The 25,564-nt window shown below is 41.5% G+C and overlaps 2 protein-coding genes across 2 annotated transcripts; one reads left to right on the top strand and one right to left on the bottom strand.

Moving 5' to 3' along the window:
- Positions 1-9,577: 9,577 nt before the first annotated feature.
- LOC130744028 (uncharacterized) lies at positions 9,578-10,294 on the bottom strand. The gene has a single exon (XM_057596222.1). The coding sequence runs from the start codon at positions 10,292-10,294 to the stop codon at positions 9,578-9,580; it is 717 nt and encodes a 238-aa protein (XP_057452205.1).
- Positions 10,295-11,162: 868 nt separating this feature from the next.
- LOC130744026 (homeobox-leucine zipper protein PROTODERMAL FACTOR 2-like) lies at positions 11,163-17,114 on the top strand. The gene is made up of 10 exons (XM_057596221.1): positions 11,163-11,325; positions 13,858-14,135; positions 14,399-14,587; positions 14,719-15,171; positions 15,250-15,351; positions 15,538-15,738; positions 15,843-16,011; positions 16,142-16,416; positions 16,552-16,647; positions 16,747-17,114. The coding sequence occupies exons 1-10, from the start codon at positions 11,163-11,165 to the stop codon at positions 17,107-17,109; spliced, it is 2,289 nt and encodes a 762-aa protein (XP_057452204.1). The 3' UTR covers positions 17,110-17,114.
- Positions 17,115-25,564: the final 8,450 nt, after the last annotated feature.

Below are 25,564 nucleotides of genomic sequence, written 5' to 3'. Positions count from 1 at the left end.
AGCTCGTGGCGACAGCTGAACAACGACGCTTGGTTGCCTCGCCCAGTTGCTGCCGTGAACCGTCGTAAATCATGGTGGCTTGACACGCGTTGGGCCCATGCCACGTGGCATAGAAAGGCAAAGGTCAGCGAATCTGTAGAATTTTAACTGCTTTCCTTGAGACGTCCCGTCAAATCCCTATAAAGTCTGTTAATTTGAATTCGAAACAATTAGCTTCAGCCGTTGCAATTTCCATTTATTGCGTCGTCCCACTTCCCGAAATCCATCAACTGCAATCATTTCTCCGTTGTCATGGCACACGATTCTCCACCTTCCCTCCACGTTCCCCAACAACTGACCACAGCACCCCTTCACACATTTCCCTTCGATCATCACCCCCTTCCTATTAAGACGTTGTTCCCACACCCCCTACTCCTTTCGCAACCTCAACTCCTAGCCACCCTTTTTGCGTACAAGAACCCCTTATCAGACCATTGCCTCAGTCCCCTCAACACCCCATGCACCGCTCCTCCTTCCGGTGAGTCCTTAAAACTTCAAAGTCGTTTTTGTTTCCCTTACCCTCTCTTTTAATGGCATCAAGACGCCGAACCAAGAAACCCACCCGCAATGTCACCGTTGCTACCCCCTTGCGGTGCGTTCCTTCTGCTGACCTTCCTCCCCCCGGGGGAGTTCCGCTCGATCAAGAAGACATTGCCGCTTCCGAACTAAGTCTTCGGAATCCCTGCCGGCTCCTGCTCTAACGGGCCTCCCAGCTGGGACAATCCCTAACCAACCGTCCAGTTTAGAGTAATGGACATCCATTTGCGATCTCTCCTCGAAGTCTGGTGGGTTTTGCCATGAGAAACCCCTTGACAATATTTTGTATTATGGCGGCTGCTCGGCCTCCGAACGCCCTTGGCTCCGCCGCCCCTACCACCTTGTGAGCGACCCCCACTTCTTCTATGTGTACGAGTATATGTTCACAAGTTTGGGGATCAGGTTTCCCCTTTCTCCCTTTGTTTGCTCCGTGCTACGTGGCATCAACGTTGCCCCTGCTAACTTCACCCTAATAGCTGGGCTTTCTTGCGATGCTTCGAAATCCTCTACGACGCAATCCATCAAGAGCCAGAGCCCTCTCATTTCTTTTACTTCTACGGTGTGGCCGCCCAACCATCACCACCGCGCAACTAGGTCTCCCTGGAAGCTAGGCCCAATCGCCCGCAGGTATTTTAAGGGATAGTACCGCCTGCTTCCCGTTTTACTAGACCCGAGAAATATCCCTGGTGGTCGAACCACCTGAGGATTCTCTAACCCCTGAAGACAAAGTCATTATCAGCTTCCTGGCTAATATCCCGGTTTTAGATTGTGCTCGCGTGATTAGTAAAGCCAAAATTTCATCAACTCCTGCCTACTTAGGTTTTCTTGCCCCTTCCCGTCGTTCCTTTTCCCTTGCTTTTTTTTACACTTCTTACGTCCCGCTGACTCTCCCTTGTCGCCTTTTGTTCCAGGGAAGATGAATTCCACCAATGTGGACCTTCTGGCCGCTTTTGAGAAAAAAAAGAACATCCCATTCCCTCCTCGGGTCAACTTAAAGGGCGACAAGACTCCCTCCCCAATAGTCTTGGCGGGTTAGAGTGGGAAACGGCCCCCCGGGACCCCCGGCGAGGGGACCTCTCAACCACCCCTCAAGAAGCAACACCTTTTAACCGTTGCCTCTCCTACCGGCGAGGATAGTGCCCCTACTATTTCTCCCGCTTCTCGTGGGCCCGAGGAGACTCCCAAGACGACTCAGTCCGGCGGACCTCTCAAGGTGACTCCGACTCCTTCATCCGATGCCCGGGGTGGTTCTGTCAGCATATCGCCCTCTGAGGGGACGATTGTCCCGCAGCTCGCCGGTTAAAGCTCGAAGCCATCTGTTAGTTTACCGCCACCGCCGCCTCTCAGTCACAAACCGCCTCCACCTCCAGGTTCTGCAAACCTGGGGTTGCCACTTACCTTATCCTTGACGCCGACGCAAGTTGTAAGAATGGACGAAGTGGTTCAGAAACAGGGCTTAGACAGAGTGTCTGAGGGTGCTTTGGCGACAGTGCTCCATGCTTTCCATCGCTACAAGCGGTCCACCAGAGACGCCGAAGCTCTGCGGTCAGAGGTGAGGAGCGCGAGGTGCTCATAGCCAAGCTAGCTTCCCAAGAGGCCACCTTTTCCAAAGGGCTAGCCGATCAAGCCAGACGTTCTGAGGTCAGCTTGGAATTCCGAGACAAAAAGATTTTGGAACTGGAGGGCACGCTTGAGAAATTCAAACAGGAGGCGCAATTGGAGTCTGACACAAAGGAAGATCTGCTGGCCTCCAAAGATCAAACCATCTCTTCCATGGGTGCGGAACTTGAGACCCTCCATGCAGAAATGGTAAAGAAGGACGAGACTCTGTCCGTGGCGAAGGCCCAGGCCCAGTCCGATGCGGAGGCTTTTGAAGAGAAGGTGAGGTCAGATGTCGTTGCAGTCGCTGTCTTCGAACGCGGTCGCGGCTTCTTTCTTGCCAAAACCCAAGTTCCGCATCTCCATCCCCAAATTGATCTTGGCCTGATGGGGGCATTCAAAAAGGTCACTCCGGGCGGATTAGTCGGTCCTCATGATCCTTCAGGCTTCGTCACCGAGCGTTTCTTGAACGAAGAAGACGTAGAACAAGATAAAGATGTTAATAATTGAAATTCTGGTTTGCACACAGGACAGATGTCGAACGCGATGTTGGGACAATCGGTTCGACAATTGCACAACAGTACAGAAATTAAACCACAACATTTAATACAGTAGAAACAGCACAGTAGCAACAATAAATCACTAAAAAACACAGAGAATTGTTAACCCAGTTCGGTGCAACATCACCTACATCTGGAGGATACCAATCCAGGAGTCAATCCACTATCTTAGTAATAGCTCTCAGGTCATACATGAAAGTCCCTCCTATACCTAAGTACTCCCCCTTAGTATAGAGCCTCTTCAATGTCTACCACTATTACAACTAGTGATTCTAGCTTAGCCCTTCCCTCTAAGCTACGAGGAAACTTCCCCTAACTCCTAATGATCACTGCCACAGTGACCGATCCTTTACACAAGAGATTGAAAAACAGATCTCATGATCAAAAACTAATGCAACAACTCTCAGCTAATACAAGAACATAAAGCTGTTGAGAGAACAACAGAAACACAATGTGAACTCACGAATATGAAACCCTAATTTCTCCACACAAAGGCACACCTAGCAACTAGGTTTAGGTCTTCATAAATAGCAGTTCTTCAGGCCTTCTTTTTGATGGGCTTGAACGAACAAAGGAGTCCACAACAAAACAGGAAGTCAATCTTTTTAAAACAGAACCAAATCTTATCAAATAAGATTTGAAAATAGATTGGAACTTTCACAACTTAAAACCAGACCAAATCTTCTGAAACAGAAACAGATTTGATCACACTTGATATATTCCTTGAGCAGCACACAGAAGCTTTTTCAACAACCCTAACTTGAGTACCACGAAATCAATCCAAAGCTTCACAATTAATCATCCAAGCACACAGCAGTTCGCAGGGACACATGTCACAGTCAAGATGTTAAGACATCGTGTCCGACATCTTGTCACAGACCAAAACATTAGCTAAAATGCAGACAATCATAACAAAGGAACAACAATCTCCCCCTTTGTCAAATTTTAGCTAATACAATCCACTACCATAAAGCTCTTCAGAAAACTTGCAGCTTGAAATATCAGATCATAGCAAATATAGTATATCAAGGTAGTTTACTCAAACGAACACCTTTAACATAACTATTGTCAGCAGCTATGTACAGAACAATCTCTCAACCACACTGCAGATACCCACAACTAACCTCTTCACAGTAGTAAGATGCTACCACAGACACAAACACAGCAGCAGAAACTACACATACTATTTCTCCCCCTTATTAGCACAATTTGACAAGGGTAGATAGATGAAACCAGGAAACATGTTGAGACTAAATCCACAAATGCTTACCAGAGATATCCATTGTAGGCAGCCATAGTGCACATAACAGATAGTCATAGAGTTAGGACAACCCAACATCAGAAAGAAAGTCAATGATATCCTTGCACTCCATAGCTTCTTGACTACACTCTTTCTCACAGGCAATCTTTTCCTGACAAATATATTTCCACTTCTGAACATTTGCTTCAGGATGGAATGACACATTATCCAGAGGAGCTGGGGGAACATTAACAGGAACTCCCTTGCCACTTATATGTTTTCTAGCAGAGGGCACAATGTTCTGCACATCTGGTTCAACATTTGTCTCTGAATCATTAACAGAAACTTTCTTCCACTTCAGAGATCTTGTCTTGGTATGCAGATTCTCCTTCTTTCCTTCCTTCTTATCCAGTACAGCAGCAACATCCTTGTTGGTCCTGGGTAAATGACTAGGAGCCTTCACAATCTCTTTCTCTTTAAGCCCTCTTGGTTTCCACTTTTTCCTTGCTTGAACATGTGAATTGATCCTTGGTTGATCATGTTGCTGAGGAAATCCATACAATCTGTAACAGTAGGGCCTTATATGTCCATATCTTCCACAATGATGACATCTCCAGCTCAAGTTCTTTGCCTTCTTTCCTTGTGGGTAAGTATATGGTATTTGTTGGTACACATGTTCGACACCATGTTGTGGCATCTGGTTTGACATCTTGAATTCAGTTTTTCTTTCTGCAGGAACAAACTTATGAGTGATTTTTTTGGATTCTTTTGATGCAGAGTCACTCTCATATCCCAAACCTTTCATATCCTTGGTTGTCTTTCCTGTTTCTAACATCAGATCAAACATATCAGTGCCGTTATTCAACATACGTACAGATTTTATCATACCTTCAAGTTTAGATTTCAGCACAGATACTTCCTCCTGAAGATTGTTATTGATATCCAGCAGATTATGTTTTTCATTTTCAAGACCTTTGACAGTTCTCTCCAGCTTCTTACCATAGTCACACGCTTCTTGCCAATTCTTGAATAACAACTTGTATGTTTCAGCAAGTTCTTCTTCTGAAATGTCTCCATCATTGGACTCAGTCTCAGAATTGTATTTCACAGTAAGTCCCAAGACTTGATTTCTAGTTTTATCTCCCTCAGAATCTTCATCAGACCAAGTGACCATCATCCTCTTTCCTTGTTTCTTCAAAAAAGTTGGACATTCTGCTTTGATATGACCATACCCTTCACATTCAAAACACTGAACCCCTCTGTCTTTGCTAGATTTCTCTTCATCTTTGCCTCTGCATTGAAAATCAAAGTTCCTGGTAATGTCGGACGACTTGTCCTGAACATTTGTCCTTGACATTTCGTCAAATCTCTTCAAAACTTTGTTAAAATTTCTACCAAGAACTGCTATAGCTTCTGAAATACTTTCACCAGTATCATTCTCCCTCTGAACTTCATCTTCTTCAGCGTTGGACACAAATGCTATATTTTTCTTCTTCTTATCAGATTTGTCATTGAGAGACATCTCAAATGTTTGTAAAGACCCAATGAGTTCATCAACCTTGATGTTGCTGATGTCTTGAGCTTCTTCAATGGCAGTAACTTTCATATCAAACTTCTTAGGTAGAGACCTGAGGATTTTTCTTGCCAACTTTTCTTCAGACATTTTTTCTCCTAACGCAAAGGATGTGTTGGCTAGATCACGCAAGCGTATATGAAAGTCAGAGATGGATTCATATTCCTTCATTTTAAGATTTTCAAACTGGGTTGTGAGCAACTGAAGTCTTGACATTCGAACTCTTGATGTGCCTTCATGAGTTGCCTTGAGAATCTCCCAGGCATCCTTAGCTACAGTGCATGTATTGATTAGCCTAAACATATTCCTGTCCACTCCATTGAAAATAACATTCAAGGCTTTGGAGTTTCCAAGAGCTTCTACATCTTCTTCTTTCGTCCACTCTTCTTCGGGCTTCAATTCTTCTGTTGATGTTCCTTCTTTAGATACTACAACTGGATGTTTCCAACCTTTCACAATTGCTTTCCATGTTTTGCTGTCCATAGATTTAAGAAAAGCAACCATACGAGCCTTCTAATAATCATAGTTGGTACCATCCAATAAAGGTGGCCTAAGGAGTGATCCTCCTTCTTTAATGTTGTCCATGAAACCAGAATACATATTCCCTGGAACTCACCTAAACAGAATAGGGTGCCTGCTCTGATACCAATTGAAATTCTGGTTTGCACACAGGACAGATGTCGAACGCAATGTTGGGACAATCGGTTCGACAATTGCACAACAGTACAGAAATTAAACCACAACGTTTAATACAGTAGAAACAGCACAGTAGCAACTATAAATCACTAAAAAACACAGAGAATTGTTAACCCAGTTCGGTGCAACATCACCTACATCTAGAGGATACCAATCCAGGAGTCAATCCACTATCTTAGTAATAGCTCTCAGGTCATACATGAAAGTCCCTCCTATACCTAAGTACTCCCCCTTAGTATAGAGCCTCTTCAATGTCTACCACTATTACAACTAGTGATTCTAGCTTAGCCCTTCCCTCTAAGCTACGAGGAAACTTCCCCTAACTCCTAATGATCACTGCCACAGTGATCGATCCTTTACACAAGAGATTGAAAAACAGATCTCATGATCAAAAACTAATGCAACAACTCTCAGCTAATACAAGAACATAAAGCTGTTGAGAGAACAACAGAAACACAGTGTGAACTCACGAATATGAAACCCTAATTTCTCCACACAAAGGCACACCTAGCAACTAGGTTTAGGTCTTCATAAATAGCAGTTCTTCAGGCCTTCTTTTTATGGGCTTGAACGAACAAAGGAGTCCACAACAAAACAAGATGTCAATCTTTTTAAAACAGAACCAAATCTTATCAAATAAGATTTGAAAATAGATTGGAACTTTCACAACTTAAAACCAGACCAAATCTTCTGAAACAGAAACAGATTTGATCACACTTGATATATTCCTTGAGCAGCACACAGAAGCTTTTTCAACAACCCTAACTTGAGTACCACGAAATCAATCCAAAGCTTCACAATTAATCATCCAAGCACACAGCAGTTCGCAGGGACACATGTCACAGTCAAGATGTTAAGACATCGTGTCCGACATCTTGTCACAGACCAAAACATTAGCTAAAATGCAGACAATCATAACAAAGGAACAACAATAATCATTAAATCAATCATGTAATGACAATTTACTTTTCTGTCCTCTTGTAATGGAAATAGCTGTTTTGAGGTCCCTTTATGTTTCGCCTCGTCATGCTTTATTTTTTTACGTCCTCGTTTGTTTTGTTCCTACATCAGTTTGATGTGAACAACCTTGAGAGTGTGCTGGGTATAACTAGGACTTTTGCTCAGTTTTAAACCGAGGCTTTGTTCACACGCATTTTTCCCGTAAGATCAAGTGTGGCCCCGCCAGCCTTATTAGGCGGGGACTTATGGTGGCTTGGGACCCAATGGCCATGTGGGTTGCCCAAGGCTTAACCTAGTTAAAAATGCTCGCCCGCGTTTCGGGAAGACTTTACTCGCCCATATTTCGGGGAGGTTCTTGGGATAAGAAGCTTATCCGCCCACGTCGCCAATAGGTGGCTACGGTCCGCGCCAGACTTTCCGGAGCGATCCCCAGACATCAAGGTCGTGTTGGGATCGCCACCTTCAGGGAATTTTTCCCACTGGGCTGCCGTCTCAATTCAGTTGAGGGTTAGGAGTATTGCTGAGAATATCCTTGTGTATTTGATTTCTAAAAAAGATTTTACATTTAAGGGATGCCTCATTAAAAAACTCTCGTGGTGGAGAAAAAGAGTACATCTTTATTTTTGTCACAGTTCTTGCTTTTCCTTGTCACGCTTTTGCTCTGCTCGTTGAACCTCTTGATCACTGCACCTTGCCAAATACCTCGTTCTTCACACCATTGTCCCATTCTACCACCCTGTAGTAGAAAGGAGGTTTTCTTAGCTCGTTCTCTCGCCCGACGCGTCGGGCCGCCTTCGTTGGCCTCACACCCGCAGCCTCCGCTGATTTCCTGCACTTCATCTTATTCTTTCCTTTATCCCGACGACACTGTGACTAGTCCCCCTCTTCCTCTGTCTTCCAATCGCCCTGAAACAGACCGACTTTCCTGCTCGTCCCCTGTAGCTTCGCCCCTTCCACCTTTCTTCTCATCAGCTGTGCTGGTCTATCGAATGTGGGAAATCTCCAGGGCGTTGCGTCTTTTTGATCCCAACTAAAGAGGTGAGCATTGTCCTCCACCAACTTATCTAGACGCCCTTCCTCCTCAGCGGTGAGTCTGGGCTCAATTGCTAATACGCCCCTACTAGATGCGTCCATATCCCGATTCCCCCACCGCTCTGTCTCTTGGCTTTCTCTTTCCTGACTTCAGTATTTCCTTGACCTTTTTATCCATTCACTGATCTGCCACTCCCGCCCTCTCGCGGTGCCTTGGCCTTGTGTGGCTGGTTGTACCCGTCCGCCCTCAAAGACCTCAATTTCATGACACCGGTGTCCATCACTAGCTCCCTTCCTCCCATATAGACTAAGGCAGTTGTTTTAGCATTCCCTCGCCCTCCGCTGATCTACTGCAATTTTTCCTACCTTTCCGCAGATCAGCGGATACTTCACTGCCAGGTGAGCCGTTGATACTACTGCGCAGAGGCGATTTAACGTGTTCCGTCCTATGATGACATTGTACGCTGCTACGACCTGCAAGACCAAATACCTTACGCGCAAAAGCTCAGCATTTTCACCAACCCTAAAAACCATAACCAAATCCAAGTAGTCGCGCACCCAGGCCTGCTCCATTGAGAAACCTACCAGAGTCCCCGTGTACGGCATCAAATCCTTGTCCCTTAATCCCAACTGATCGAACGTATCACCGTAAATAATATCCGCAGAACTCCCGTGGTCCAAAAGCACTCTTCGTACGTTAAAGCCGTTGATCTTTACCATCACTACCACAGGGTCGTCCTTGTGCGCCTCGATCCCCTCAAAATCTGTCGGCGGTACCACTATATCTGGGTTTTGACAACCAAATGGGGTTGGATACTCTTGTACTGACGTCACCGCCCTCACATGCTTGCGTCTCGCCGTCGACGTGTTGCCGCCCCCGCTGAAGCCCCGTGCGATTATGTTGATCATCTCAACTGGCGGCCTAACATCGTTGTTGAAGGTTTCTTCAGCTCATTCTTTCCTTGTCACCATCGTCTTCTTCTTGTTTGTTACTGGCGTTCGCCGACGGTAGCCCTGCCTGGTCTCGCCCTGTTGGTCCTTGTCTGATTTGCGGTCTGTTATTCGCGATCGCCTCGCCCTGATCAGCCTTCCGACCTCGCCTTTCAACATGAAATAGTCACTGGTGTCGTGGCCTTCCAAGCAGTGATATTCACACCATTTTGTCCGGCCTTCCACCCCCCTTCGTGAGTCGAGTCCGTTCTTGCTATCGTCAACCACATGCGTTACCCCTACCTCTCGGAGCAGCTTTGCCAATTCCGCATTTAAGTATCTTTTTGGCCTCTCATGCCGGCGAGGGCCCGTTGTCCGCCGCGGGCGGAGACGTTCAAGGTTCTCCTTCTTCTAACAAAGTCGCTTCCCTTCAAAGTGCTCAGATTGCTCGAACTTCTTATCCTTTCGCGTACTGTTTGCTCCCTTTCTCCGTACTCGTTTCCCCGTCAGCGACACATTCTTTCGGTCGCCTACATTTTCTGCCTGTACACGTTTCCTTTTAAACACAACGTCCTCCTCATCCAGGATGTAGGCGGTCGCCCGGGCGCGAGCTTCCGTCATCGAGCGTGCTAGTTTCCGACTCAGCTTGCTTTTCAGTTTTCCCGGCAGCAATCCATTTTTGAAAGCGCGCGCGCATACCTGAGGTTCCGACTCCTCGATTCTCATGGACGTAGCACTGTAACGCTTCACGTATTGCTTCAAAGTTTCTCGCTCCAACTGTCGAACATCATACAGATCTTCAATTGTAACCTGCTTGATCTTGCTTGCGGAGAACTGGATGAGGAGTTTTGACGAGAAGTCGCAGAATTTCGCTACTGATCCCCAAGGCAAAGTCGTAAACCAAGCCATCGCTGCGTTCTTAAACGTAGATGGGAACATCCTGCACTTCATCGCGTCGGAAGCTGCGATTATTACCATCTTCGTATTGAAATGAAGCAAGTGGTCCTTTGGATCAGTTTGCCCGCTGTACGTCTCCAACACTAGGCTGTTCATGTTGTCTGGTATGACCACTTCTCTCACCGCCGCTGAGAACGGCTCGAATTCCGCGACGGCTTCGGCTTCCCGCATTTCTTCATCTCGCTGATCGAGGCGATAGTGCTCTAATTGCTCGTGCAAATAATCGTTTCGCTGTCTTATGTTGTCAACATTGCGGATCAGGCACCTCCAATCTCCCGAGACCTCCGGCGAGGACGGTAGAGAAAGTAACAGAGGTGTTGGAGGAGGAAGGCGGCGGAGGAAGAGTCGATTGCTCAAATCGTGCACGACGCGCCTCTTCGCGGCGCAGCCTCCCTCTCACGCGGCGCGGTGGTGAGTCGTGCCTCTGCTCCAGCTTTTCGTTGCGCCATCGGTGACGTGACTCCATCAAATTCGACTAGCAAACTAGGAATCCAACCGAAAATCGAAGAAAATTGCACAGAAAATCAAACTTCTTTCAATCAAATCACAATCCACGTAGTCCGGGAATCGAAATCTACCGATCCCCACATACGACGCCAAATGTTCTATCCAAGAACATAGAGATGAGGTATGGTACCTCGAGTGAGAGGATCGTGATGTGAGAATCTAGAGAGAGTTTAGAGCGTAACCTCTTAGAGAGAGAAAGTAACTGAATCTCAAGCTTGTTATTTCTCAAATGAGCTAAGAATCTCTTACAATTGATACCCGCCCTCTATTTATAGACTTGGGGCTGGGCTTAGCATTCCTGACCACCCATAGTGGGCCAGTTGGGCCTCCTGGGAGAAGGCCCAACTCTCTAGCTCGTGCGTCGCCCCCAGACAAACGTCCCTTGGGGTCTCGCCCAGTCCACACCAAGGGGTTTAATGGTGACACGCTTTTGGGGCCGTTGAAAGTTTTTGAGTCCCCTCCTCGTCATGCGATAGGCAGCCCAAGGAAGATTAGTGGCCGTTGAAGGAACAAAAAGGTACTTGGGTTCTCTATGCGTCGTCAGAAGAAGAAGGTGTTTGAGCATCTTATTTCTCAGGATATGCAGTCGTCGACGTTATCAGTCGGCCCACTTGCTAGTGTGGATAGTGGGGTTGTGACCATTGTTGGTAGCATCGAGTGCGTGGTCGAGAGAGCGGCTAATGTTTGGAAAGTCGGTAAAGCTTGTGCTTGGATTTCACAGGCACTAACATGGAGGTTGTTGATGCTCTTGCGATTCACCTTAAGTCGACCCATCCGGAGAGGTTTGGGGGTGGGTAGGGCCTTTTTATGATGGGCGGGTAGTTCATTTTCTCTAGCTTGGAGTGAGGTTCGTTTTCACCTGGTAGTTTTATTTTTTCATTGCTGGTTTTTGCATGGGAGTTGTGGCTTTGTTTCAGATTTTACTGTCGTTATTGGTCAATCTGCAAGTGTACAGAATCTACCCGATTTTAATTTATCGAACCACAGGGAATTGGTATGAGAATTCAGTTTAAGCCTCGAGTTCACGGTAGTAAAGCGAGTAAAATTCAGTTTTAAAGGTTGATTGTTTTGGTGATTAATTAACAAGCAATTGGAATATAAGTGTGTGAAGAACAATGGTGAAAATGCCTTGGGTTCTTGCTTGACTAATTCAGTTCTAATCAACCTATTCTATCCACAAAACTCTGAGTCTCTCCTTGATGTTCTAGCCTAATCAATCATCTATCGATGCCTCGCATAGACAATCCTCTCAAGCCAAAAGATAAGCACAATTCCTTGATAACCTAAACATTTGCTAAAGGCATTAAGCATGCAATTCAGGCCAACAAACCCCAACCCTTCCTCTATTCCTAGTAGCAAGTATAGAAGAGGTAATCCCACAACAAGTCCCTAATCTATAACAAACTTCCGTTATATTATAGAAAAGCATAAAGCTAGCACATGTTCTAACTTGAAACATAAAGCACGGATATAGGATTCAAGGGTTTACTCAGAGGATTCATGAATAGAAATAGGAATTAAGATTAAAACATCATAAGTCTTACAAAGAACCCAAAGCAAAAGGGGTTTAGCCAAGCATGGCTATAGAATCCATACAAGAAAAGAAGAATAAAACCTGGAACATAGGGCTTAGAGAAAGCTCCTCAAGCTCCAGAACTCAAACCCTCTCTTCTAACTTATGAAAATATGATAAAATGACAAAAGGTTCCAAGAGAAATGTCTAAAAACCAATTTATAGGTAAAACATGCGAGTCTGGACGCTCAGGCGCCAATTCAGAGCGCCTGAGCGCCAATTCCAGCCCAGAAACATGCTCTCTGGAGGTGTCTGGAGCCTAAGCGCCAATTCCCAACGCCTAGGCGCCAATTCCAAAAGCTTCAGGAAATTGCACTAGCGCCTAGGCGCCAATTCCCAGCGCCTAGGCGCTCAAGCTTCGCTGGAACAGACTTTTCAGCTCCTTGTAACTCCTCTTCAAGCCTCTTTAAGCCCTCCTTCAATTCCAAGCTTCTTGGCCTTCCTCATCCATCAGTTTCAGACCTGGTAACTTAGGCACAAAGTAAAAGAGATATCTAGAAGCTTCAAAGAGTTCATTAGCAAGGAGAACCTTCAATTAAAATAGAAAAGATATGCAAGTCCTCTAGCTAATCAAAATGCACGAAAGGTCCTTATAAAACTACAAAAATACAAAAAAAAAACACAAAGAAAGATAAAAATGCATGATAATGCATGAAACACTACATGAGACTCAACAAAAAGACTCGAAACAAACTAGGAAATGACCCTAAAAACACTACTAAACTAGGGTCATCAGTCGTCTGTTTCTTTTCCTAGGGTTCGTAGCTCGTTGTTTTCTTTTTCGTATCTGTGTTGTATCGTCCATTGTCGAGATGACATGTTTCTCGACTCTGATTATTATAATTCTCATTTGCTTTCAAAAAAAATAGATAGATATAGATTTGTATATTAAACATAACATTTAATACATACTCAGTCAATTTGACTTATATATTATTCTATTTTTTATAATATTTATTGCTTTATAATATTGATGTATTATTACATTAAATGTAGTCGTTAATACTTTTTCAAGTCAATTACATATTATTATATTAAATATAGTATTTAATTATCATTCAAGTCAAATTAACTTATATATAAATATATTAATTTTATAAATATTTTATTATTTTTCTTTACAATATTTATATATTATTACATTAATTATAGCCTTTAATATTTGTTCAAGTCAATTTTACTTATATAATTATAGATATAGATAGACATGGATTACTTATATATACATTTTATTATATTTCTGTATAATATTTTTATATTATTATATTAAATATGGTATTTAATTCTTGTTTAACTAAGTTTCTATATATATATATATTATTACTTTTATAAATATTTTACTATCTTTCATTTAAATATTAATATATTAAATAGTTTTGAATATTGGTTCAAGTCAACAACATATATATATATATATATATATATATATATATATATATATATATATATATATTTTGATCTTCTCCCGTCACGTATATGTGTCATTGTTAAAAGCACAGTAACTCAAGAAGCTACATTTTATAGTTTCTGGTGAGACCATCGTTAAACTAAACACGCGTGATATATATTTTTAATAAAAAAAAGAAATTACTACCATTCTATCTTATAAATTGTTTTCATTTACATTGGTGATTTTCTTACTGTGTTTTAGCAGATTGTCCAATAGACTTTTTTGTGAAAGCACAAAGAATCATGTCAATATTGTTGAACTTTGAAACTCAACAAGCCGAGCATGATGTGTCCTCTTTGCAGCAGACACCACATGCCTCATCACAGGGTGACAATGGAGGTAACAACGATGGTAATCAACAACATGTTGTTGCAACACTCCATATTGAGGAAGAAGCTCCACCTTCCGTTGACGAAACCCAACCTCCTCCTACTTCCGGTGATGACACCCAACCTATACTAAGCATGGACTTTGCCCTACAGGTATTACATTTGGATTGTTTACCTATGACATGGGAGGGGTGTTCCCTTGTGCTTTTTCTTCTCTTAATAAAGTTTCTTTTGTTGTCAACAAAATAAACTATTATTTCTCATTTCCTCCAAGATAGTTTCATCTCTTATCTTTTCTCCTAGGTGGAGTGTAAACATCCAACGAGGTTGTATTCCTATATTTTTTCAAAATGAAATACTATTAATTTGCCCTATTATTATGTAATGATTATTTGGTTGTGTATACATACATGTAGTATATGTTGGAACTTCATGAAAACGCCTTTTTGATGGCTAAGAATGAAAAGCTTCGTGCTGAGAACCTACAGTACAAGGAAGCACTGAGGAATGCTAAGCACTTTCGTTGTGGAGGCTCATCTTCTGTTGGTGAAATGTCCTTTGAAGAGAAGCATTTGAGGCTTGAAAATGCTCTATTGAAAGAAAAGGTACAATAATTGTTATCATAAACACAACATCATGTAAATAATTATCTCTCTCTATATATATATATATCTCTCTCTTCTTGGTTGAACTAAACTAATGTCTTTCTATTTTCCTTTCTTTGTTTTACTTTCAGATTAAAAAGTTAAGAGAAATGACAGCAAGAATTGCAAAACAATCATCAACGACTTCCTTCTCTAACCTTCCACTGCGACTTCACACTCCAATATCCTCGCGCTCGTCTGATGTTGTCAACTATGTTCTGCAACCAAGCATGGCAATGCAAGTGCATGGTGGCAGCAGCGACCCTAAAAGATCAATTATCACAACTCCGTTTACCGAATCTGAAAAATCCTTAATTATGGAGCTTGTGGTTGGAGCTATGGACGAATTTACTAATATGGCTAACAGTGGACCACCTCTATGGATCCCCGAAATGAATGGTGATATTCTAAACCAACAAGAGTATGTTAAGGCTTTCCATGCAGGACTAAGTCGAACACGCATGGGGTTCAGATCTGAAGGCTCAAGGGAATCCATGATGGTCATCATGAATCGTAATAACCTTATTGAGATCCTTATGGATGTGGTGAGTATTATTTAAAGTTCCCAATAATTAATTATCGCAATTATATATATTTACATTTGTATTGACAACAATTTTCAGAATCAATGGTCAAATGTGTTTCCTGGTATTGTTTCAAGTGCAAGGACAACAGAAATCATATCGACTGGAGTGGCAGGAGACTATGATGGAGCCTTGCAAGCGGTATGAACCCCTTTTTTTCGTTCTTCACCTCTCACAAGAATTGATTAATAACATCTTTCGATTTATATCCTTTTTTTGGAATCAATTTTGAAACCCGAGCCTCTCCCTAGAATTGATTATGAATTCATAATCAACTGTAGAAGTAGTTTTAAACATGGTGTTTCACATAAGAATTTTTTTTTTCAGATATCAGCAGAGTTCCAGACGCTCTCGCATCTTGTTCCTGCTCGTGATACTTATTTTTTAAGGTATTGTAAGCATCGCCCTGATGGGGCATGGGTTGTGGTTGATATTTCCTTAGACGATATGCGACCTGGTGCCGCCACAAGATGCAGAAGACGACCCTCTGGTTGTATGATTCAAGAATTTCCAAATGGTTTATCAAAGGTGTTATTACAAATGAAATAATTTCTTTAATGGTCCATTGCATTGTTTGTAATCAATCTTCAACTAAACTAAATTTATTGAAATCAATTAGCTGTTTTCTTTAGGTTACATGGATTGAACATGTAGAAGTTGAAGACAGAGAAGTGCATGATATCGTCAAACATCTATTTAATTCTGGTTTTGCCTTTGGAGCTAAGCGATGGATAAAAAACTTAGATAGATATTGTGAACGTCTTGCTTTCACAAAGAACACTATCATACCACAAATTAATGGTATATGTCATTTAATTTTTCTCTTTTTTTTTGTGTTCCACATATTATCAAGATCTTGTTAGATCAAAGTTTAATAAATTATTACACTTAATTATGAATTTCAATCCTTAATTATATGCATATGAAACAGGAATAGCTTCTAAAGAAAGAAAAACCTTGATGAAGTTAGCAGAGAAAATTATGCAGAGCTATTGCAACTATGTTTGTGCTTCCCCACCACCTCATGTTTGGACAGTCCAGACAACCCCCACTGGTGTTGATGATGTGAGGGTGATGACCAGAAACCAAATTGATGCATCAGGCGCACTTATTGGTGTTGTCATCAGTGTTGCAACTTCTTTCTCGCTTCCAGTTCCTTCCAAAAGACTCTTTGATTTTCTTCAAAATGAAAACTCGAGGAACCCGGTATGTAAAGCAGTTCCACTAATGTTGGCATGATAGTAGCAGTTAGAGAAATTTAAAATGTGTGGTTGATTCTTAGCATTTATTTGGTTTCTATACTTTATCCATTAAACTTTAAAAAAATTGTTCACTTTGCAGTGGGATATTCTCACCAAAGGTTTTCTAGTTCAAGAACTAGCACACACAGAAAGTGGTATTGATCCTGGAAAGTTTATCTCTTTACTTCATACAAATGTAAGTTGGTGTTTTAGTTTAGCATTTGGCACATCCAAGATTATATATATCACATAAAAATAGATAAACTAACAACCTTTTTGGTAAATGACATTTTAGAGTGCAAGTTCCAGCCAAAGCAACAAGACCATAGTTCAAGAGACCTACACTGACTCTATAGGCTCATATGTGGTATATTCTCCTGTTGAACTTAGTACCATGAATTTAGTCTTGAGTGGCTCAGATCTAGATTATGGTAACCTATTGCCCTCAGGCTTTGCCATTATTCCTGATGGGTCTAGGCTGAGCGGCGGGCCCATAAATGATGATGGACAAGGAGGGTGTCTTGGTACACTTGCATATCAAATATTGGTTGAAGCAACTCCAACACCACTAGCTCCTAGCTTAGTGTCCTCGTTGTGCACTTTAATGAAGTGCACAATTGACAAAATCCAAGTGGCAATGATGAGTGTCAGCACCTGATTGTTGAGATTGTAAGTACATTTATTAAAATTCTATATTAATTATAATTAATTTACATTAGTACTTTACTAGGATTGATATCAATTGGCTTGAGGTTTAATTAACATTTATTTTGTGACATAACTTCTAAATTGTGTTATTTCCCTTTAATATATGCAGCTAGTAGACAAATATGAGCAGCATTGACAACATAGGATGGTAGCGCATGCTTGAGTGTTTAGAATAAGGGAAACAAATCAATGAACGCACCTTATAAAAGGATATTAGGTTCGAGGATTGACTTTTCCCAATGAAGAAGCGTAGTTTCAACATACCTTCATTTATATATCAGTGTTTTAGTTTCTGTTAATTTTGAATAGACATTTAATTATATTGAGTTTGGAGGTTTGTAGAAAACTTTCTTCAAGTGTCCTTTAACTTTGAGTTGTAAACTTTGAGCATTTTGGTGCTCCTTTTAACCTTTATTACTTTTAGTGTCTTTTATTAATATTTCTTTTAAATTTCTTAAATTTTAATGTTCCTTTGTGTTGAGATAAATTGTTTACAATATCAATTACACAAATAGATTTATGGGTTAAGCATCATATTAGTCCCTATCTTTGATTCGCCGTCTGACCTAAGTCCCTCCCCGGAAAAATTATTGTAAAAGATCCTCATATTTATAAATCGTTTGGAGCAAGTCCTCGCCGGAGCTTCGGGCTCCGACGAGTGATGATTTGGACCACTGACTAAGATAAATGAGCTGAGGTGGATTTAAAAAAATAAAAATAAATAACACATCACAAATTTTTATTTATTTAACAAAAATAAAAACAGTTAAAATTTAATTAATAAAAATAAATTCCCTAAATTAACCCCAAATCATCTTCATCCTCAAACCCAAACAAGATCAACCAAAAAATCAACCTTTCATCTTCATCTCCAACAACCCAGCCACCAGAATCAACCTTTCATCTTCTTCTTAATTATCATCATTTGTAACCCATTACCAGAATGCAACTGCAAAGGGAACAAAAAGAAAAACCCAGAATGCAAAGAGAACTGAAAAAAAAACAACATTGTTGAGGGTGGTAGGGTTGGTAGAATGTGGGTTTCCCTTTCCATTGTTCTTGTGGCTTTGATTTATGGTTCATGTTTACAGAATTCCTATGACACTCGCCAACCCCATGCGTCAAATTTGTCTTCAACACTCCTTCTACATTGTGTTCCTCTACGGTTCTACGTCTTCTCATGAACTCCCTCTCCATCATCGCTTGATCTCTCTAATTTGGCCCCAATTTCTTTCAATTTTTTAACCAATTAGATCCACAAAACCCTAACTTCACAATCTTTGGAAAGGAAAAAAAAATCACTGGTTGTTCAACCAGAAGCAGGAAAAGATGGCTTTGTTTCAACGTGGTTCCAGTTCGGGATCGGAAGACAGAGATATATCTGGCTCTTGACGACAGGAAGAGGAAGAGGATGGTGTCGAACCGTGAATCCGCGAGGCGCTTGCGGATGAGGAAGCAGAAGCAGCTTGAGGAGGGTCTGACCGCTGAGATGAGTCGATTGCAGGGTTCAGACCATGGAACTTGCTAACCCAAAACCCTGGTTCCGACAAAGGTGACGATGATGTTACCCAGAGTTTGAAGCTTTGAAGTTTTTTTGAAAGATTCCAGTAAACAGGTCTTTGAATCATGCTCCATGATCTTGTTGACACTATCAAATCTGAAATTGGGATTTTTTGGAATTGGTTGGCGTGAAATTGGGTCCTGCACTGCTTTGTTACATTTCAGATCTGAAATTGGGATTGGGATTGGTTTGTTAATTATTTTTATTAATTAAATCAGGGTTAATTTTGTTAATTGTTTTTATTTTTGTTAAATAAAATAAAAACTTGTGATGTGTTATTTATTTTTAATTTTTTTTAAATCCACGTCAGCTCATTTGTCTTAGTCAGTAATCCAAATCATCACTCGCCGGAGCTCCGGGCTCCGGCGAGGACTTGCTCCAAACGATTTATAAATATGAGGATCTTTTACAATAGATTTTCCGGGGAGGGACTTAGGTCAGACGGCGAGACAAAGACAGGGACTGATATGATGCTTAACCCTAGATTTATTAACCTCCGCCCAAGTTTTTAATAAAATATTGGTTAATGACAATTAACTTTGGAAAACAATATGAATTTGCTATATAAATAGGAATATAAAAGGGGAAGGTTTTTTATAAAGAAAAATCATTTATAAATTTTCTATTTATGATATTATAAATTTTTTCTAATATTTTTTTACTCACTTTATTTTCTTATCATCATTTCTTAAAGTGTTATTGAAAGGCAATTTTAAAAGGAGAAGAAAGGGAAGGACAAAGCGTAATCGTTTAAATGTGTGATTTTGATTTTTTTTTGTTACATAAGGAAATAACAACAAAAGCTACACTAAAGTACCCTGCACTAACAGTGCAGGGAGACCAGCAGGGGGTAGATGGCAGTAACGCCTAGGAGAAGAGTCTCGGGCTGCCTGACGAGCGGGCGAATCAGTTGCAGTGTTCTTGTCACGCGGGATCACGCGAATAATCACCCTCCACTCCCGCGAAGCAAGGTTCTCACACAGAGAATAGCATCGCAAGCCCAATAATGATCAACACTTGCCTCCTCTTGCAAGACATCTTTGACATTGGAGCAATTTGTGTAGCATAAAACCTGGCGCACCCAAGGTCCCAACATACATGGAGTCCAAGCTCCACCGCCAGGAGCTCCACCATGAAGGTCGTGCTAGCGCCATAGCTTTCGAAGGCACCGGAAAACCACCTATATGTCATGTCAGCGCTGGCAGCTGAGAGCGTCTGCCATGAACTGCCGTGAAACATAACTGATGTGCCAAGGGTTATCCCAAAAAACTCGATTATTTCTCCACCGCCAATCCCACCAAAGGACAGCTGCATCCAACACATGGTTTTTGCTACCAACAATGTTGTGAAACCATACCTGGAAGGGCTCATGGTTTGCCATTGACGGAAGATGTTGTCAAAATAACTGTCATAGCTGTCTCGATTCAGTGCAACCTCTAAACAGGTGATCCACGTCCTCAACATCGGCGTCACACCGCGGGCACGCAGAGGATGCAACAAGGTGGTTGAGTCGTCGTTTAGAATTCGTCGGGAGAGCCTCCTTTGCAATTTTCCATAGGAAAAATATGATCCTTTCAGGCACCTTAGTCCGCCAAATCTACTTCCACCATGGAGAGGAGCTCGCTGACCCTTCACTAGAGAGAGCCTCATACGCCGATTGTGCACTATAGGCCATTCGTGTGTTACCTGTAACGCCCCAATTTCTCAACTGAGGAGTCACATTAGTTACCTAACAAAATCTAAGGACTATTTCGTAATCCTAAGAAAACACGATATACTAAGAAAACACGATATATATTTTTTTCTTTTCGAAACAACTAAACATAGTTGAATACATAACATAGACTTTATTAAACAACTCGTTCCAGACATACAATAATAGTGTCATACAATATCGTAAGCAGGTTTCCAAAATAAGTACGCTCACTGAAACAGTGGCGAATATAAGGTTTAAACAATAGAGTTTTCAGATGGAGAAAGAAACTCAGACATAGTCCACCAAAAAGGGAGAAGCAACTGCTTCATCCACCTTTATTCGACCGCCCACGGTCACGATCTCCAACTCGAGCAGCTAAGCTTCAGCGGAAGGCTCCCCATCGCCTAATAGCGTTAAGCGCCCAAACAACAAATAGCAAATAGAAAGGGTTAACTCCATGCAATTACCATGTATAAAAGAGAAAATCATGCTATTCAATTTTAATTACTTAGCATGGTAAATAACTAGCAACATAACTCAACTCATATATCAACAACTTAACATAGATTAACTCAGATAATAATAATCTCAACAATGTAACATCAAATCAGATATCAATCAACCAATAACTAAAATCCAACAACATAGGGTCAGGTGTTAGTTCCCTATAATGCAACTATATGCTGCTACCAAAATGGATCGATCAGCAACGTCTCTCAAGACGGGACAGACGTGGAACGACAACCACTGAATGCCACTTAATATCGCCTCACAAGACGGGACAACCATGTGGAACGACAACCACTGGATGCCACTTAATAACGCCACGAAGGACGGGACAGACATGTGGAACGACAACCACTGAATGCCACTTAATAACGCCACGAAGGACGGGACAGACATGTGGAACGACAACCACTGAATGCCACTTAATTCAGCCCTATATGCCAAAATCAATCAACAATAATCACGTCTAATCCACTTGAAAGCAGTAATGACGAAAACTAGTAAACGACCGAAGCCTCTCAGAAAACGGAGACACACGTCTCAATAAGTTTACTCGGCCGAAGCCTTCAGAAAACATTTGGCACAAGCCTCAGAAACAGTCATCATAAGCAAGCATACAACATTGCAAGCATAATAATCATAATTCAATGCCAATCAATATAAACATCTTCATCTCAAACGCAGGCAGTGCGATAAAAGCATGCAAGACTCAACGACACTCTAAAACTGAGTTACTCTTACCTTCGTGAGTAGAAGTTGGGCATGGAAGTTGTGAACCTAGAACAAGGAAACACAATCATCAACACAAGCCCTACTAGAAGTAACACTATCTAATAACGCTAATCGAAACCGGAAAGAAAGCTTTTAAAGCTTCAGAGTTCCTCTTAAGGCACAAATTGACAACAGAACTTCGTTCGCTAAAACGAGCATAACTCGAGCTACAGAACTCGGAATGACACGAAACCAGCGCCAAAATTTCGACAATCGAAAGAGCTACGCAATGGCTTAGGTCATAGAGACCCAAAAATTATTTTTGGACACGGTACCCTAAGCAATAGGTTTCGGCCACTATGTAAAATAGGGTTTCCGAACTTTTTCTTCGATTTAAATCGATTCCTAGGTATTCTTAGGCGATATCTAGGCCAGGGAAACTCTCAGAAAAATTGTCGAATCGAAAACTGTTGCAGGGGTATTTTGGTCAATATTTTTTAGCTCGGAAACTCAAAATCAGAATTTCGAAAAACAAATTAGATGGGGTCGATACCAACGGCGATTATGACGACTAATCTTACTAACGCTAAGCTCAGTCGAGGGTTTTAAGCCCAAAGGTTGGAACTTTAGCCAAAAATGGGTATTATGAGCAGAATTGAAACTCGGCGGCAATTCGGCGAGAATCGGCGAAATGTAATCCGCTAAACATGCTCATGGGCACGCAGGGAATAAGTTTAGATAGAAAGATGAAGTTATTTGGATAGTTTTGCAAAAAGCTCAAAACTTAGAGTACAGAAAAGCATAGAGAAAAGCGACAAAATTTACGATCAGAAGTAAGGATTAGCATCAGTACCTTGAGGCCTACGCGTAGCAACGAACTGTGGGACGATCAGGCAAGAATCGGCGAAAAACTCTTCTCCTTTCCTCTCCTCTTGAAGTCGCGGGTTTTGGGTGGGTTTTGGGGATCCTTTTTTTTGTTTTCATTTTTCAAGCTACAACATATATATATAGTGAATGAAATGAAAGATATTTTGTGAAGATATTTTGAGAAGATATTTTGTAAAGATATTTTGAGAAGATATTTTGTAAAGATATTTTGAGAAGATATTTTGTAAAGATATTTTGAGAAGATATTTTCTAAACCGGTACAGACCGGTTTAGACACTGGAGGATTTAACTCATAGAGTTTTCTCATCAACCGTTTATTCTAGGTTTCTTGAGCTATCAGGGTTTTAGTTTCGGCAAACCTCCGAGAATTAGAATCGGACGTTCGTGCATTCCAGGGTTTCGCATCGAAACGCTTGTCATGGGAGAATTAAGAGAAGTTCTAACATTTCTCTGAAGATTTTTGGAATTAGTTTCCATCGTGTCTTTAAGTGAAAATTAGTCGTTTACTAACGTTTTCGCCCTAAGGCTGAAGTGAATGAAACTCGTGCTATAGCCTAGAGCGACTATATAACTATTCTTAACCATTTCCTGAACCTTCTTCTTCATAACGCTAATCCCAACATTAAACGAAAGTCAAGTTCCTCTCACGCTTACACTGAATCCTACGCGTGAGCTGGAAATTATTTATCTATTTAATTCTAAAATCCTGGGTCTTACATTACCACTGAATAATATCATTATCAATCGGGATTGTAGGAACTGAAATGGAACAAATTTCAGAGATGATAGCTGGAGTTAATTAGGTATACAAAGCTTGAAGGTGCCAAGATCCATTGTGCCATAAATCAGCCATTGTGAGCGAAGTATCTGAGATGTGAACTACCGGAACTCGATCACACAGCTTCCCGGAGGCCATCCAATCATCATACCAAAATGAGGATCATCCATCCCCTAACAGCAACTTAAAACCCTCTTTAAGTTCATTCCAGGCTCTTATGATCCCTTTCCAAATATATGAATCCCCTTGGCTGTAATCTCCATGCAAAATACTCCCTCCGGTCCTATTTATAAGCATGAAAGAGAAGAAAAATCTTGGTCCTTTTTATAAGAACCAAATGAAAGTTTGAGCTATATTAATTAATTTTTTCCAATGATGCCCTTATTAATTCTAACTTGTAAATTGTGTCTCATTAATTATTCTCTCTCTTTCCCACTTTCCAACACTAATAACAAAGGGTAATTTTGGAAGTTTATTTTGATTTAAGACAAATTTAATGCATTTTATCTAGTTTAACTACATTTCTTAAACTATGTGAATTTTTTTTGTTGCTTATAAATAGGACCGGAGGGAGTAAGTTTGTTAGGCAAGTATTTTTTTTGTTAGCGCTCGAACCCACACCTTGTCGTGGTCATGTAGTAGATTATCGACTAGCTTGCCTAGAAGTGCAACATTATTATGCCTTGCACTACGCAAGCCGAGCTCTCCCTCCGCCTTGGGGCAGCTCACATCACCCCATGGAACAAGATTCCACCCTCTAGATTGCCCACCCTTGGCCCAAATGCAACTTCGAACCTTCTTGTCAATGTAATCACAAGTGGACTCAGGTAGCCAAAGGGCTTGCATCACATACACAGGAAGAGAAGATAAACCGATTTGGCTAAGCACAATCTCCCCTCTCTATTAAGAAGCTTTTGTTTCCAAGAGGCCAAACGAGTATTCACCTTGCCAATGATGGGGGCAAAATTCTCTCTTGTGACCTGACCCTTCAGAAGAGGTAATCCAAGATATTTTCCCGGATTACTAGCCCGTGCAATCCCCATGATCTATAAGAGCTCACGTTGTAGTCGCTCATCAACAGTGGTTGAACAAAACATTCTTGATTTGTCTAAGTTCACTTTCATACCTGACACTTCACAAAAGTACTTTAGAGTGTTTGCTATCAAGTGCATTAGCTCTTCGTTAGCCCGACTAAAGAACAAGACATCATCTGCAAAGAAAAGATGTGATATGACAATCCCTTCTCTTGTGATTTTGATCGGCTGCCAAACCCCCTCCTCAACAAGTTTATGTATTTGTATAGAGAAGTGGTCCATACAAAGTAGAAAAAGATAGGGAGAAAGAGGATCACCTGTCGCAACCCTCTTTGGGGTTTGAAAGATGGAAACTTAGAACCATTCCAAAGAATCGAGATGTTAGCATCCTGAACACCCCACATAATCAAGCTCACAATTCTAGGGGGAAGCCAAAGTCATGAAGAGTTTCTCTTAAGAAATCCTAACTCACTTGATCATAAGCCTTTTCCAGATCCACCTTCAAAGCGACAAGACCCCCACGCTTTTTATAAGTCTGAATGGTGTGCATCACCTCTTGAGCAAGGAGGATATTATCTTTGGTCCCCTGACCTGGAATGAAACTACCTTGCAAAGGGCCAACCACCTTCATAAGCAAAGGCAGAAATTTGTTGACCAAGACCTTTGTGATGACCTTTTTTTTTTTTGAGAGCAATTTTTTTTTTGACCAAGACCTTTGTGATGACCTTATAGGCCACATTGCATAAGCTGATTGGTCTCAAGTCCTTAAACCTGAGCGGATCCTCCACTTTGGGAATAAGAACGAGTAGTTTCTCAAGGAGACTGGGTCAGCTATACCCATACAGAAAGCATCCGCCACCATCTTATGAAGGTCATGCCTTATGATATGCGAGTACTGTTTGTTGAAAAGAGCCCGAACCCATCTAATCCTGGAGCTTTGAATAAATGCATGGCCATGACATCCTGGCGTACCTCCTCTTACGAGATAGGGAGGGCGAGTGCAACCCTATCCTCAAGTGATAAAGTCGGCGTAGCATTCTCCAACAGATAATTCCTGCTAACCTGTACATCAATAGAAAAAAGGTTAGTGAAAAACCGTTGTGCTTCCTCCTTCAAAACCTCCTGATCTGTAGTCCATCAACCAGCTCCAACAAACAAGCCATGGATTTTGTTTCTCTTTCACCGGACAATCGTTTGAGTATGGAAAAATTTGTGTTGCGATCTCCAAAC

Source organism: Lotus japonicus, chromosome 3 (genome assembly GCF_012489685.1).
Source record: "Lotus japonicus ecotype B-129 chromosome 3, LjGifu_v1.2".
In the NCBI taxonomy this organism is placed as follows: Eukaryota; Viridiplantae; Streptophyta; class Magnoliopsida; order Fabales; family Fabaceae; genus Lotus; species Lotus japonicus.
This window is presented reverse-complemented; position numbering and strand designations above follow the sequence as displayed.

Excerpts from the sequence above, each read along its gene's own strand:
- LOC130744026 (XM_057596221.1), top strand. The coding sequence starts at position 11,163 with ATGCGTCGTCAGAAGAAGAAGGTGTTTGAGCATCTTATTTCTCAGGAT. Across the intron at positions 15,352-15,537 it reads ATGATGGAGCCTTGCAAGCG|ATATCAGCAGAGTTCCAGAC; the intron begins GTATGAACCCCT and ends TTTTTTTTTCAG. Across the intron at positions 16,012-16,141 it reads TATCATACCACAAATTAATG|GAATAGCTTCTAAAGAAAGA; the intron begins GTATATGTCATT and ends CATATGAAACAG.
- LOC130744028 (XM_057596222.1), bottom strand. The coding sequence starts at position 10,294 with ATGCGGGAAGCCGAAGCCGTCGCGGAATTCGAGCCGTTCTCAGCGGCG.